Source organism: Dendropsophus ebraccatus, chromosome 15 (genome assembly GCF_027789765.1).
Source record: "Dendropsophus ebraccatus isolate aDenEbr1 chromosome 15, aDenEbr1.pat, whole genome shotgun sequence".
Classification (NCBI taxonomy): domain Eukaryota; kingdom Metazoa; phylum Chordata; class Amphibia; order Anura; family Hylidae; genus Dendropsophus; species Dendropsophus ebraccatus.
Genome location: NC_091468.1, coordinates 38,531,572 through 38,544,615, shown reverse-complemented (window position 1 = coordinate 38,544,615; position 13,044 = coordinate 38,531,572). Strand labels below are relative to the sequence as shown.

At 42.5% G+C, this 13,044-nt stretch overlaps 1 protein-coding gene across 5 annotated transcripts; it reads left to right on the top strand.

Annotated features, from left to right (window-relative positions):
* Positions 1-2,447: 2,447 nt before the first annotated feature.
* MGME1 (mitochondrial genome maintenance exonuclease 1) lies at positions 2,448-12,586 on the top strand. Of its 5 annotated transcripts, none has more exons than XM_069954703.1 (5): positions 2,448-2,520; positions 7,487-8,068; positions 8,677-8,899; positions 9,574-9,706; positions 11,963-12,586. In XM_069954703.1, the coding sequence occupies exons 2-5, from the start codon at positions 7,519-7,521 to the stop codon at positions 12,104-12,106; spliced, it is 1,050 nt and encodes a 349-aa protein (XP_069810804.1). In that variant the 5' UTR covers positions 2,448-2,520; positions 7,487-7,518; the 3' UTR covers positions 12,107-12,586. The 5 variants fall into 5 exon arrangements, with proteins under 5 accessions (XP_069810804.1, XP_069810801.1, XP_069810803.1 ...); XM_069954700.1 differs by lacking the exon at positions 2,448-2,520 and adding an exon at positions 5,369-5,483; XM_069954702.1 differs by lacking the exon at positions 2,448-2,520 and adding an exon at positions 5,495-5,522.
* Positions 12,587-13,044: the final 458 nt, after the last annotated feature.

The window sequence follows — 13,044 nt, the reverse complement described above, 5'->3', positions numbered from 1 at the left end:
CTGATGTCTGTCCGCTTTCTGACGTGACTTGAGACATGATGTGGCAGGCCTGCTCAGCCATTAGATGCTAAAGGTGGGACTCTGTGGGCCTGCCACGTCATGTCTCAAGTCTTGTCTCAATACCAGGAAGTGGCACCGGCGATGTACATAGAGCCCACTATGTGTATATGAATATGCATAGTGGGCGGAAGGGAAGGGGACAGGCTGGGCAGGAAGGGGCGGTGCTCGGAGCCTACCAGCAACGCCCCAAATGCTCTTAAGCAAGTAATTTGCATAAGAACAATAACCGATTTAATAAACAGTGCGGGGGAGCTGAGAAACGTACTTATCAGCACTCTGCTACTGAGGTCCTCTGCTACTGCAGCATATCAGCAGGTTCTCTAGGAAGAACCTGCTGATAGTGCCGCTTTAATATGCCAAACAGGCCCAGAAAACGCTTCAAAAGCCAGTAAAGATGTCTGAAAGTTTCAGACATTTTACCTGTAAGACTATGATAACACAACATTGTTTTTTGGTCTTATTTTTGGACGGCCGTCATTGTGAGGTCAAAATACCTCTCCTCAACATGATATCTGTCTATAAATACATCTAAAAAACAATAGTTTGTGAACATAACCTCGGGCTAGGTTCCCACAATGTCTTTTTTTTGGCCGTTTGAGTCCAAATAACAACTGTTATTTCATAATAATGGCCGTCATTTACTCAATAATGGGCATTTTTATGAAATAACGGACTCAAATGGCCAAAAAAAAGTCATTGCGGGAACATAGCCTAAAGATGACTTTTTATGTGTTGACAAATGACAACATACTGTGTGTACGCATAGTCTGAACTGGCTTTTAGGCCTTCTTCGTTCCGTAAATTTGTCCTTAATTGCAGATCCGCAATTACGGACAAATTTAGGGCCCATTGATTTCTATCAGGCTTTTCACGCTATCCGTTATTTTACAGTGCAGTGCAGTGGTTTTTACCTCAAATACCCCAAGAGACAGGCAGACCCCGAGACCGAGCACACCTTTATATATAAGAACAGCAAAACGGTATCAGCGGTTTGGGGTCGCAGTCCAAGCGGTACAGATTTGCTTTAAACAGCCAAAAAGACTTTGGGGGAGATTTATCAAACTGCTGTAAAGTAGAATTGTCTTAGTTGCCCCTAGCAACCAATCAGATTCCAACTTTTATTTTTCAAAAAACCTGTGAGGAATGAAAGGTGGAATCTGATTGGTTGCTAGGGGCAACTAAGACAATTCTACTGTACACCAGTGTGATAAATCTCCCCCTTTGTGTGTATATAATCTAAAGACAAAGTTACAACAAATGTCTCCAAGGAAATAAATAAAAGTGCTTAGAAGGTAATAGTATAATGACATGAAGGCGGGAGGTTATGTGCAGCAGTCCCAGGTTAGATCTCTTCTAATGTGACGGGATGTTTGCACACCAGGTAAGTCTGCACACAGTATTACACACTATGTAAACACCCCGCACCAATATACCTGGCAGGCAGGACCAGATGTTCTCTCATATCAAGGAGAACCCAACACTTTCCTTTCTTCTATTGGAGCTATTTGTTTTTACCATTTTATGTGAACACTATTTTAGCATTTTTAGTGTGTTACACATTTACAAAAAAAAATAATTTTTGTTAAAGGTGAAGTTCACCCCAAAAAATTTTCTTTCAAATCAACTGGTACCAGAAAGTGCCAGAGATTTTTAATTTACTTCAATTAAAAAATCTCACATCTTCCAGTACTTATTAGCTGCTGTATGTCCTGCAGGAAGTGGTGTATACTTTCCAATCTAAAAAGCAGGAGAGGTTTTCTATGGGCATTTGCTGCTGCTCTAGAGAGTTCCTGACCTGGACAGAGATGGCAGCAGAGAGCACTGTGTCAGACTGGAAAGAATACACCACTTCCTGCCGGACATACAGCAGCTGGTAAGTAAGGGAAGGCTTGAGATGTTTTAATAGAAGTAAATTACAAATCTCTGACACTTTCTAGCACCAGTTGATATGAAAGAACAACCCATTAAACAAAAAATGATAATACACTATAAACACATCAAAGGTGTGTCTATATATCCATTGAGTTATGTTACTGGTAAAGCCGCTGACTCGGTGGTAGTTTTGTCCCACCAGAGACAAGTATCCTCTGAGTGCAGAACATTCCGGCAGTGGGACCCACAACATGGACGTTATTCATCATCAGCATACAGACACAGCTGAGTCCCTGCAATCTATATATGAAGGATAAAGAATTGATGGGAAGGCGTCTATAGCCAAATTTACAGTGGGTACAAAATCGTTGAGTAACACATCTGTGCCCCCTGCTGGTATATTTGAGTAATGCACTACCTTAATATTTAAAGGGATTTTCATATGCTGCAAACAAAACATTAACACCCAGTAAAAAACTAAATCTGTCTAGGTTTGGGCGTTGTCTCGCCTCCTTCCTAGAGCTACCAGCCATAGCATTTAGTGACGACCAGAAGTCACCATAGGAGGACACCTGCGGAGTCTGTTAGGTGAGTATGGGTTGTTTATTATTTTCTTAACAATTCTAGCAAGGTATAAAAATGAGAAATCTTACTGTCTGGTGTACCCCTTTAAACTTAGTGTTTTAGCGCTATAAAAAGTTGCATTGTAGCTCTGGACGAAGGCACAAGAGCCAAAGGGGATGTTGTTCTGTTGCTGCTTTAAAGCACCGCCTCTCTGCTGCTTTGTAAACGCCCCTTCACACATGACTGACAGCCACTAGACTGACAGGCACCTCTTGCTTGACATCTTAAGTGTGCACCAAACAAAGGCAGTGTAATAGCTGTCAAACATGCACCGCGGGGAGTGCACAGAGCAGCAAGGCGGCCGTGCTTTGCAGTGACTGGCTGTACTTAGCTGAGCTCTTGTGGCAGGGGAATGTCCCCCCTGGGCTCTAGAGCCTTAGGCCAGGGCTAGGCCAGGGCTTCAGGGGGACAGGCACAATCTGTAACTATATTATATTCAGGGGCACTATATGTGGCAGTATTCTATTCAGGGGCACTATATGTGGCAGTATTATATTCAGGGGCACTATATGTGGCAGTATTATATTCAGGGGCTCTATATGTGGCAGTATTATATTCAGGGGCACTATATGTGGCAGCATTAGATTCAGGGGCACTATATGTGGCAGTATTATATTCAGGGACACTATATGTGGCGTCATTATATTCAAGGGCACTATATGTGGTGGTATTCTATTCAGGGGCACTATATGTGGCAGTATTATATGCAGGGGCACTATATGTGGTGGTATTATATTCAGGGGCACTATATGTGGCAGTATTCTATTCAGGGGCACTATATGTGGCAGTATTCTATTCAGGGGCACTATATGTGGCAGTATTATATGCAGGGGCACTATATGTGGTGGTATTATATTCAGGGGCACTATATGTGGCAGCATTATATTCAGGGGCACTATATGTGGCAGTATTATATTCAGGGGCACTATATGTGGCAGTATTCTATTCAGGGGCACTATATGTGGCAGTATTCTATTCAGGGGCACTATATGTGGCAGTATAATATGCAGGGGCACTATATGTGGCAGTATTATATTCAGGGGCAGTATAATATGCAGAGGCACTATATGTGACAGTATTATATTCAGGGGCACTATATGTGGCAGCATTATATTCAGGGGCACTATATGTGGCAGTATTATATTCAGGGGCACTATATGTGGCAGTATTCTATTCAGGGGCACTATATGTGGCAGTATTCTATTCAGGGGCACTATATGTGGCAGTATAATATGCAGGGGCACTATACGTGGCAGTATTATATTCAGGGGCAGTATAATATGCAGAGGCACTATATGTGGCAGTATTATATTCAGGGGCAGTATATGTGGCAGTATTATATTCAGGGGCACTATATGTGGCAGTATTATATTCAGGGGCACTATATGTGCCAGCATTATATTCAGGGGCACTATATGTGCCAGCATTATATTTAGGGGCACTAACTGTGGCGGTATTATACTCAAGGGCTCTATATGCGACAGTATAATATCCAGGGGCACTATCTGTGACTGTATTATATTTAGGGGCACTTTATGTGGCAGTATTCTATTCAGGGGCGCTATATGTGGCAGCATTATATTCACGGGCACTATATGTGGCAGTATTATATTCAGGGGCAGTATATGTGGCAGTATAATATGCAGGGGCACTATATGTGGCAGTATTCTATTCAGGGGCACTATATGTGGCAGTATTCTATTCAGGGGCACTATATGTGGCAGTATTATATTCAGGGGCAGTATATGTGGCAGTATAATATGCAGGGGCACTATATGTGGCAGTATTATATTCAGGGGCACTATATGTGGCAGTTTTTTATTCAGGGGCACTATATGTGGCAGTATTCTATTCAGGGGCACTATATGTGGCAGTATTATATTCAGGGGCACTATATGTGGTGGTATTATATGCAGGGGCACTATATGTGGCAGTATTATATTCAGGGGCACTATATGTGGCAGCATTATATTCAGGGGCAGTGGGGCACTATATGTGGTGGTATTATATGCAGGGGCACTATATGTGGCAGTATTATATTCAGGGGCACTATATGTGGCAGTATTATATTCAGGGGCACTATATGTGGTATTATATGCAGGGGCACTATATGTGGTGGTATTATATGCAGGGGCACTATATGTGGCAGTATTATATTCAGGGGCACTATATGTGGCAGCATTAGATTCAGGGGCAGTGGGGCACTATATGTGGTGGTATTATATGCAAGGGCACTATATGTGGCAGTATTATATTCAGGGGCACTATATGTGCCAGCATTATATTCAGGGGCACTATATGTGGCAGTATTATATTCAGGGGCAGTATATGTGGCAGTATTATATTCAGGGGCACTATATGTGGCAGTATTATATTCAGGGGCAGTATATGTGGCAGTATTATATTCAGAGGTGACATATATGGTGGTATTATATACAGTTACACAATCTATAGCGGTATTATAGTCAAGGCCTCTATCTGTGCCAGTGTTATATACAGGGGTACAAGTGACCCCCATATCACAACAGAGGGGGCAAATGATGACAGGACTTCGGAGTAAGAACACTACAGCTTATCAGCAGTGTTTGCATTAACATGTGTCTAACGTGTGTATAATATGTGGCAGGCAGTCATCTGTATCTCTCAGACAGCGCTATATGGCAGCACTATATGGCAGCACTACATGGCTTCGTATGGAGCAGGACGGCCACACGTCACATACAAGTATCGCGCCGCAGCTACAAATCAGAGAGCGCAGGCAGAAGGCTTCCGTCGCTTGGCATTGTGGGCAATGTGGTATTTTCGAGTAAGAAACGCGCACAGCTCAGTTAACCATAAAACTACAATTCCCAAGACGCACCTGTCTGCAACGTCATGGCCGGTAGCTGGGAATGTGCTTGGTTGCCGGTTGTTGCTGCTCGGGGCGGGTAAGTGACCGGCTGATGTGAACTGTGATGCAGGAACTGGTGGGACTTAGAAAGCTGCAGAGGTTACATGTACATGGGATGGGACCTGTTCTGGTGTAGATTGGGAGCTATTCCTAGTAATGCATTATTACTTCATATTACAGTCATATAAATACCATAAATTATATATATATGTATGTATACACACCTGTGTGTGTGTATATGTGTATATACATATATGTTTGTGGATCAAATCAGAGACATATAGATATATATGAGCCATACATATCTCTGCACAGCAGCTGCCGCCATCTTGGTCCCTCTTTGGCGCTGGGTCAGGTGTGCCGCTAGTGCATATCAGTGGGCACCGCCGGCATGTGCGGTGAGTGCGCCACATCTATAGCCAGCAGCCAGGAAGAGACATGAATTTTCTGGTTTCTTCTACCTGAGATAGTGGCAGTAATCGGGGATAAAGGGAACATACAGGGGTTCAGCATGTAACCTATGGTTTGCATTAGGGTATGTTCTCACTATGGAATCAGCAAGGAATTTCAAGTTAGTGTGATGGATTCCGCTTGAAATTCTACCTGTCCCATTGATTCAGTGGGATTTCTTAAGCGCAATCCACCATCCGCCTGAAGAATTGACATGTCTGTGAGCGCTCAGATGACCTGGGAAACACTGGACTCCCTGTGTCTAGACTCTTTGAAAAAAAAAAAAAAAAAAGATCACATGAAATGTCGTGTTTTCCATGATTACTAAAAAAAAAAAAAAAAAAAAAATAATGAATGTAAATTACAAACTTGCTTATTCTACTGTTGATTTAGGGTTTAAAAGTTATAACGACAGGTACACTTTAAAGGAGAAGTCCAGCAAATTTTTTTATTACAAATTACCAATATACACTTATTATGAGAAATGCACATAAAGAGCTTTTTTCCCTGCACTTACTACTGCATCAAGGCTTCACTTCCTGGATAACATTGTGATGTCACTTCCTGGATAAGATGGTGATGTCACAACTCCCAGAGCTGTGCGGGCTGTGGCTGCTGGAGAGGATGATGGCAGAGGGATGCTCAGTGTCCCTCCAGTGCCCTGTGTTCCTCAGTGTCCCCCTGCCATCATCCTCTCCAGCAGCCACAGCTCGCACAGCTCTGAGAGTCGTGTCGTGACATCACCATTTTATCCAGGAAGTGACATCACCATGTTATCCAGGAAGTGAAGCCTTGATGTAGTAGTAAGTGCAGGGAAAAAAGCACTTTATAAGCATTTCCCGTAATAAGTGTATATTGGTAATTTGTAACTTTTGTGGGGCAATAAAATAATAAAAATTTTCGCCGGACTTCTCCTTTAATTTTTTCACTGTTAGGTGGATAACCCCTTTAAGAATGGAGCTATAGCGATCAGCTATCATCAGCAGCTCCATAGACAATGAATGCAGCGGCCTGTATGCCTCACTGCCCCATTCTGGTGTGAGACTTGTGTGCCCATCCTTAAAGTGACTGTACCACCAAGCCCAGGCTGAAGCACTGGAGGCGGCCGACCCACCCTTAGTGGGAAGAAACCCGAGCCCCTCCATGACGTGGCTCCATTAGAATCAATGAAACCCTATCATAGAGGGGCAGGGGTTTCCTCCCACTAAGGGTGGGTCGGCCCGCCTCCAGTGCTTCAGCCTGGGCTTGGTGGTACAGTCACTTTAAGCTTCTAAGTATAATAAATTAGAATACCCCTTTAAGTCAGTTTGCCAATTTTTTGGCATACAGACTTTTCAAGATTTTGCATCAAATTTGTGACTTTATTTTTTTCCTTTTTACACTAGCTTTATCACTTTTCTGAAGATGGTTGGGGTTTAGCATTAAGGGGCATGGTCCTAAAGGGGTATCCTGGCACTGTAGAATAACAAATAGTATTGGGGCCCTGGTAAAAAAGAAACTAAAAAGCTATAGCTTAAAAATGACCCTGGAAATTATAGACACATGATTATTTGCTGGATTTCTTTGATCATTTTACATTTCTTTTCTCAGCTGACTGAGCCTTCTTCTTCAGGACGTCCTCTATGATGCTGCTCACAATGAAGCCTCTTCAGATACTAGGGAGAAACTGCAAAAGACTTGGAGACGTCCTACCCCATCAGCTGTGCTTGCCGGTTTTCTTATCCACATCTTATAGTTTCCTAAGCAGGAAAAAAAAAGTAAATGGTTATGATGATGTGGACCAAAAAGGGTATGCAGATTTATTACGGACAGTAACCACCTCCAAGACCAGTTGTCAGACCCCAGAGAGGATATTTGAAGAAGACAGTTTCTTGTACGGTAAAGTACTGAGGTCCAAGGATCCATCACAGGAATCCGAGCCAAAGGTCCCCCAGTATCGTGTTCCATTAAGCAATCCCAATAAAGTGCTATTGTCTGTGGAAAAGACGGATCCCAACATCCCAGTGAAAATCGGCCTCCCGGGCAAGAGTCAGATGACCAATGGTCGACTGCCGAGCGTCACCCGAATTCTTCAGCAGACAATGCCCATGGAGCAGGCCTTTTATTTGGAGAGGTGGAAACAGAAGATGATCATGGAACTAGGAGAGGAAGGCTTTATAGAGTACACAGCAGGTATACATACATAGTGTTTTCTAGTCATGAGTATTTTTTAGCGATGAGCGCAACTCAAGTCCGATCGTTCAGCACTTGAATACCGGGGGCTGAAGAAGTTGGATGCAGCTCTAGGCACTGAAGAACATGGATACAGCCTATGGCTGGGTTCACACACAGCATTTTTGCTCTGTATTTTGGTCCTCATATTGCAACCAAAACCAGGAGTGGATTGACAACACAGGCTATGTTCACACACTGTTAAAATTAAGTGGATGGGCACTATTTTATGACAAATAATGGCCGTTATTTCATAATTATTTGCCATTAAATGACGGCCATCCGCTAAATTTCAACAGAGTGTGAACATAGCCTTTCTGTGTTTTCAATCCACTACTGGTTTTGGTTGCAATATGAGGACCAAAATACTGAGCAAAAATACTGTATGAACATAGCCTATGGCTGCATCTTTTTTTTCCCCGGACTACCTAGGGCTGCATCCAACTTCTTCAGCCACCGGTATTCAAATGCTGTACAGTTGGATCCGAGTTGCGCTCATCTCTAGTATTTACCAGTTCTGGCTTCTTTGTATATACAGAATATAACTTATCTGTTCAACTCTTTCCAAGCTGTGTTCTCCCAGGGAAAGCTCTTCCATGCACAGCTAGAGGATCTGCTTTTGTCTGATGAACAATATACACAGAAAGAAGAGGACACTAAGGAACTGGTTGGCTACATGAACAGTATAGATCACGTGTTGTCGGATGTCGTCGGAGTTAGGACTCTTGAAAGCGCTGTTGTTCATTCGGAGCTGCAGTACTTGGGCTTTGTAGACTGTGTGGCTAAGTATCAGTAAGAGTCCTATTTCTTTGATATATCTTCTCTAGAAGCAGTAAGATTGATATATTGAAAGTATTAGTGTTCGTGAATAACAAACCACAGTAAACCCTTAGAATTAGGGAAGCATTAAAGGGGTACTCTAGCGAAAATCTTTTTCTTTCAAATCAACTGGTTTCAGAATGTTATATAGATTTGTAATTTACTTCTATTTTAAAATCTCAATTCTTCCCATACTTCTGTATGTCCTGCAGGAGATGTTTTCTTTTCCAGTCTGACACAGTGCTCTCTGCTGACATCTCTGGTTGAGGCGGGAACTGTCCAGAGCAGTAGCAAATCTCCATAGAAAACCTCTCCTGCTCTGGACAGTTCCTGTCTCTGACAGAGATGTCAGCAGAGAGCACTGTGTCAGACTGAAAAGAATACATTTCCTGCAGGACATACAGCAGCTGATAAGTATGGAAAGAATTTAGATTTTTAAATAGAAGTAAATTACAAATCTTTATAACTTTCTAAAACCAGATGACTTGAAAGAAAAATATTATAGCTGGATAACCCCTTTAAGTTATGTGGGCACCTAAGAGAAGGAAAACAGAACACTGACTGCTGCGGGCAGGGACTGTACTTTGCCATAGACGCAGCCAATGCTCTCTTCTTACCTATATGACTTCTTGATTTTCTTTGTGCAGAGGGAAGTTGTGTGTAATAGACTGGAAAACCTCTGAAAAACAGAAGCCTAACTTAAAGAACACCTTTGATAATCCGCTGCAGGTAGCTGCATATATAGGGGCAGTAAATGATGACAGTAATTATAACTTTCAGGTAAGTGAGCTGGGATTTTTCTCTTACTATGTGACAGTGTCAGCACAAAGTGCTTTTTATTAGTCGCACAAGGTATGTGTGTGATCTGTACACTTAAAGGGGTTGTCCGGCGATAAAAAATTATTCACAGAATAACACACATTACAAAGTTATACAACTTTGTAATGTATGTTATGTCTGTGAATGGCCCCCTTCCCAGTGTCCCACCACCCCCACCCATGTACCCGGAAGTGTGGTGCACTATACATTACCTGTCACGTGCCGACCATGGTCTCAGATCCTCAGCAGTAACGTCTTCTTCGGGAGGCCGGCGGATCTTCCCGAGTGCCGGCCGCCCTCTGCAGCGTCATCCGAAGCTCAGCCGCGATTGGCTGAGCATAACTGTGCTCAGCCAATCGCGGCTGAGCGGCTGATGACGCGGCCACGTCATCAGCTGCTCAGCGGCGATTAGATGCGGTGAGTATAATGCACCACACTTCCGGGTCTAGCGTGGGTGGGGGGAAACACGGGGAAGGGGGCCATTCACAGACATAAAATACATTACAAAGTTGTATAACTTTGTAATGTGTGTTATTCTGTGAATAATTTTTTATCGCCGGGCAACCCCTTTAAGGTCAGATGTAAGGTTTTATCTATATGATGAGCAAGATCTTTTTATTTACCATGTTTTTGTTATCTGTTCTAATTAAATTGGAAAAACGGATACCTTAAAGTGACACTGTCTCCCCCTTTTTGCATTCTGACTTCTCTACACAGATGTAAAGAGTAAATTTTGCAGTTTTCATACCTTATTTTGTATCATACGTCTTGGTGCTTGTTCCAGTAAAAATGTTTTTTAATCATCTGCGGATTGTGCCACCTCGGCGGGGCTTCACGGGCGCAGTGCTACTTAGCCCTGCCCACATCGCCACCATAGGCCCTAGGTCTTGGCCCCACCCCCTCTAGGTTGGCCCATACCAATGGCTGCTGAGGGGGCTGGGCCTATGCCAGATGACGTCAGGGAGGGGGCAGGCCTATGTTGGTGATGTGGGCGGGGCTAAGCTGCACTGCACCTATGAAGCCCCGCCCAGGTAACACAATCTGCAGATGATAAAAGATCACTTTTTACTGGAACAAGCACCATGACGTATGATATAAAATAAGGTAGGAAAACTGCTAAATTTACCCTTTACACCTGTGTAGAGAAGTCAGAATGCAAAAAGGGGGGGACAGTGTCACTTTAAGCTTTTGATGACTCTTGTTATATTGACACTTCAGAAATTTGGATTGGTGCAGGTTGGAGTTCCAAGACCCCTACTGATCACAACTTACAACCTATGACTATAACATGGCCATGTGGATGTAATGGGGCACGTCCCTGCTCCAGACCCCTCTATAAGCATGAATAGAGAGTCAGTCTAAAACTAGCTTACTTTCTGCTAGTCAGGATCTTATTATCACAAGCAGTTTTGCAATATACTCGCTTTATTTTTAGTTTTCTGTGTTAAAATCAACAGTTTACATATGACCAGCATATGTGCTTCAAGCTGATAAAGAGACCAGACAAAAGGAAATATGCCAGTTATATATCAGCTTAGGGCAATTGACAGGCTAATTATATTATTAACTTTTGCTAATTCTATTATTAGCTATGCAGCTTACCAGGAGACAATGCTCTTTGTTATGCAACAGTTCAGTCAGTATGATGTCATTGTGTGGTTACAGAGGTTTTGGTGCTGTGTGACAGGAGAGCTGACCGTACAATGTGAGCACCCCCAGGATTTTCTGCTACTGAATGTGGACGAGTGGCAGCTGTACACATGTGCAGTGAAGGGAAACACCTAGTAGCCATATGTATACCTTCAATTTAAACATAGAAGAAAAAAAATGAAGAGTATAACTGATCACAACCCCTGCAATCTCAAAAGACTGAAGCGACGGCCGGGAGATCCAATTCATTGCTGCACAGACTATAATGGTGATATAGTGCTACTGCATGCATGTTAAACATGCCTAAAGGTTTTCAGACTCCCACCAATTGCTAGATAGTCTGTAGAGTCCCTCTCTATCTCACTGGAGGAGATTGGCTTCATAGCTTTATCATACAACCTGTATACTGTAGTAAGAAGCTGACGGCTTCTCCTGGTTTTATCTTGTGATCTTTGAAGGTCTGATGTGTCAATAAGACATTTTAGGTGACAGTAATGCTTTAAATCATCAGAATTATTTTTTCTGTAGACACTCATAGTGGCTTCCCTTTGTTTTATTATTTTACAGGTTGATTGTGGACTAATAGTCATTGCCTATAAAGATGGGTCTCCCGCTCATGCCCATTTTATGGACTCTGAAATGTGTTTGCACTACTGGGACAAATGGCTTCTACGACTAGAAGAATACAAAGAAAAAAAGGAAAAGCCATAACATTAATGTATGGAAAATACTAGTTGGAAGAACGCTGCATTCATAAATCAAAAATTTCCAGATGCTCCATTTTTAAGTCAGTATTGCAGAAGACAAGGTGCTGCGCACAATGCTGACCAATTACATTAATTCCTGGATTCTATAAAGAGTCACCTTGGTTAGTCCATATAAAAAAAAAAAATAATAATCTTGACCTGGATAGTAATCCTGTTATGTGTAATATATTTTTGTATATTAAAATAACCATGATTTTAGGATAAGATTGTGCTTATTTTACTAGCATCACCCAATATTAGTATATGTTTTTGTTTATAACATAGATTTTAAAGCTCAGTCTTGTGATGTCATAAAGAAGTGGCAGAAGATTTTATTGCTTGTGCTCTGGATGCTAAGGACCCCAACAGTGGCTATAAGGGGGCTGCGGCGCTCATGTTCTCTTTGCACCTGTATACTTTGCTAAAGACAAATATTAACATACAAATAAAAAGTATTATGGGAGCTTTTCCATCATGTAAAATTGGCTAACACTAGTGTGGGGTTTGTAGGCTGGGACCCCACCAAGTCCATGAAGAGTTTACAGAAATGTTTTTTTAAATGGGTTTCCCATTTAAAGCAAATGTATTAGCGGTACGGTGCACAGTCTTTTTGACACCGGCTTTTACTGATTCGCCCGAAGCACAGGAGGCGGGCGCCCCTTCCCCTCTATAAAGATTCCAGTGCTTGGACCGGGCTGGTTCTCAGTAGTAGACCAGCATTGTGCACAGGAATTGGGCAGTGGTTAAAAAAAAAGGACAGCGGCACTGGCATCCCCATGTGAGTTCCGGTGTATTCATGGTAAAAACCGAAAACCGATGTACTGCTAGTACATCCGCTTTAAAAATACTTGTTCATAGGATAGAGGACGAGTGAGATTTCAGGGGGTCTCGACCTCTGTACCC